The sequence below is a fragment of the Emiliania huxleyi genome (assembly GCF_000372725.1).
Source record: "Emiliania huxleyi CCMP1516 unplaced genomic scaffold EMIHUscaffold_4795, whole genome shotgun sequence".
In the NCBI taxonomy this organism is placed as follows: Eukaryota; Haptophyta; order Isochrysidales; family Noelaerhabdaceae; genus Emiliania; species Emiliania huxleyi.
The window spans coordinates 1-1,666 of NW_005198396.1; the positions used below are offsets into that span (position 1 = coordinate 1).

Consider the following 1,666-nt stretch of genomic DNA (forward strand, 5'->3'; position numbering starts at 1 on the left):
GCCACCCACCGTGCACCGTGGGTGCGAGATTGCTCCTCGCGCCACTCGCCGTCGACGTGCCCTATGGATGGGCCAGGACCTCCATCGCAGAAGAAGTTCTGCATGCACTCCCACAAGTCCGAGTCGTGAGGCACGCTTACGCTGATTGTCCCGCGGTTCTCGGCGTCCTTCACCACTTCTACAATCGGCGAAGGCGTGCCGGCGGAGGCCAGCGATTCCGGGCTGCCCCCAGCCGCAAGCACTGCCTCGGCTGCTCGCTCTTGAAGGCTCCGGTCCGGGCGGACGCACGTGGCTGGCTGCCAGCGTACCACTATCTCGCGCGCCGCATGGCACCAGGTCGGCTCATCCTCCTGCTCAGAATCCACGACTGGGTGTTCATCGTCCTCCATCATCATCCGACCCAGCAAATGGTGCGCACGCACGCGGATTGGTGCATCGGCGCCGTCGAGCTGAACCATGAAACGCTGGCTGTTCTCGTGCCATCCCAGGCATCGCCCGTGCCTACCATTGAGCTCCGAACGAGCGAGCCCGTGCGTGCGCACACGGTCGCTCGCCCACGGGATCGGTCTGGCGCTCAGTGGCCGCCCATACTGGCCAGTGTGGAAGTTCTCCATCGGAACGTGTGGAACTGCATGACGCTGGGGCCGCCAGCAGTGCTGCTCGCCCACAGAAGCAGCAAAGATGCTCTGAAGCGCCTGACGTGCTTCTTCCTCTGATAATGGCGTCCAGTGCGCCGTGCTGAAGTCACCCGGCACACTTTGCCGACAAAGGACCATGTAGCAGCTCGCCTGGCAGCCGCGCCCGCTCGGGCAACCGAACCACCAGCCCGAGGACGCCCGCGGGCGCAACGACCAACAGTTACGAATGCTCTATTTCTCCAATCGAAACCCCTCTCCTTTCCCCTACCTTTTCCGTCCCCACAGTGCACAGACCGCGCCGTATGACGCGTAGCAAACCAGCAATACCATACGATATGAACAAAGAATGCTCATCACTTGTCATGACACCGGTATATGCAATACATGGATGCTATCCTTCCTCTCTCCCGCTGTGTGCCTATCGGAGTCGTCGCCTGGCAGAGAGAGCGCGCAGAGACTTGTTGCTGCGTGTCGTGGAGGCTGCGCTGTTCTGTCAAGCACACCAGGTGCCCGAGAGCTCGCACCACGTGTCGCAGAGCTGCGGCACCTGGCACGTGAGCTCTGGTGCCCAGGCGCCGCAACGCCGCAGGCACACGTTATCGGTGGCGTGGACCCGCAGCTGCCGCGCTCCCATGTACGACGTGAAGGTCAAAGTAGGTCGGGTGGGGCGAGCCATCCTCTCTCACGACGCGCGTCAGGATGTAGCTCACGCGTGCGCCTCCAAACGGTCCATCCGCGGCAAACACGGTGTCCCTCCGCCAGCGGTCCTTGTCGAGCTTTGTGATGAGCCACTGGTAGTCAGGGCTGGTCGCCCTCAGCATGCCGTGCGTTGCGTTGCCAAAGGTCATGTGGATCGGTGTGTCCACCTCATCGGCGGCGTTAAAGATGCGCCCAGCGTACGAGTTGAAGGTGTCGGATTAGGCCCAGTGATGCATCCGATTGTAGGCGAGGCCGATCTCAGCCGGCAGTGTCGAAGAGTTGCTCGATGCGTCGGCAAAGGTCATGAGCTCCTCGAATGCCCCGTGTGC

General features: G+C 62.4%; 1 protein-coding gene across 1 annotated transcript; it reads right to left on the bottom strand.

Annotated features, from left to right (window-relative positions):
- Positions 1–1,056: 1,056 nt before the first annotated feature.
- Positions 1,057–1,486, bottom strand: EMIHUDRAFT_256435 (hypothetical protein; the record flags this gene model as incomplete). Its single annotated transcript, XM_005767826.1, has 3 exons — positions 1,057–1,072; positions 1,142–1,257; positions 1,325–1,486. The coding sequence occupies 3 exons, from the start codon at positions 1,484–1,486 to the stop codon at positions 1,057–1,059; spliced, it is 294 nt and encodes a 97-aa protein (XP_005767883.1).
- Positions 1,487–1,666: the final 180 nt, after the last annotated feature.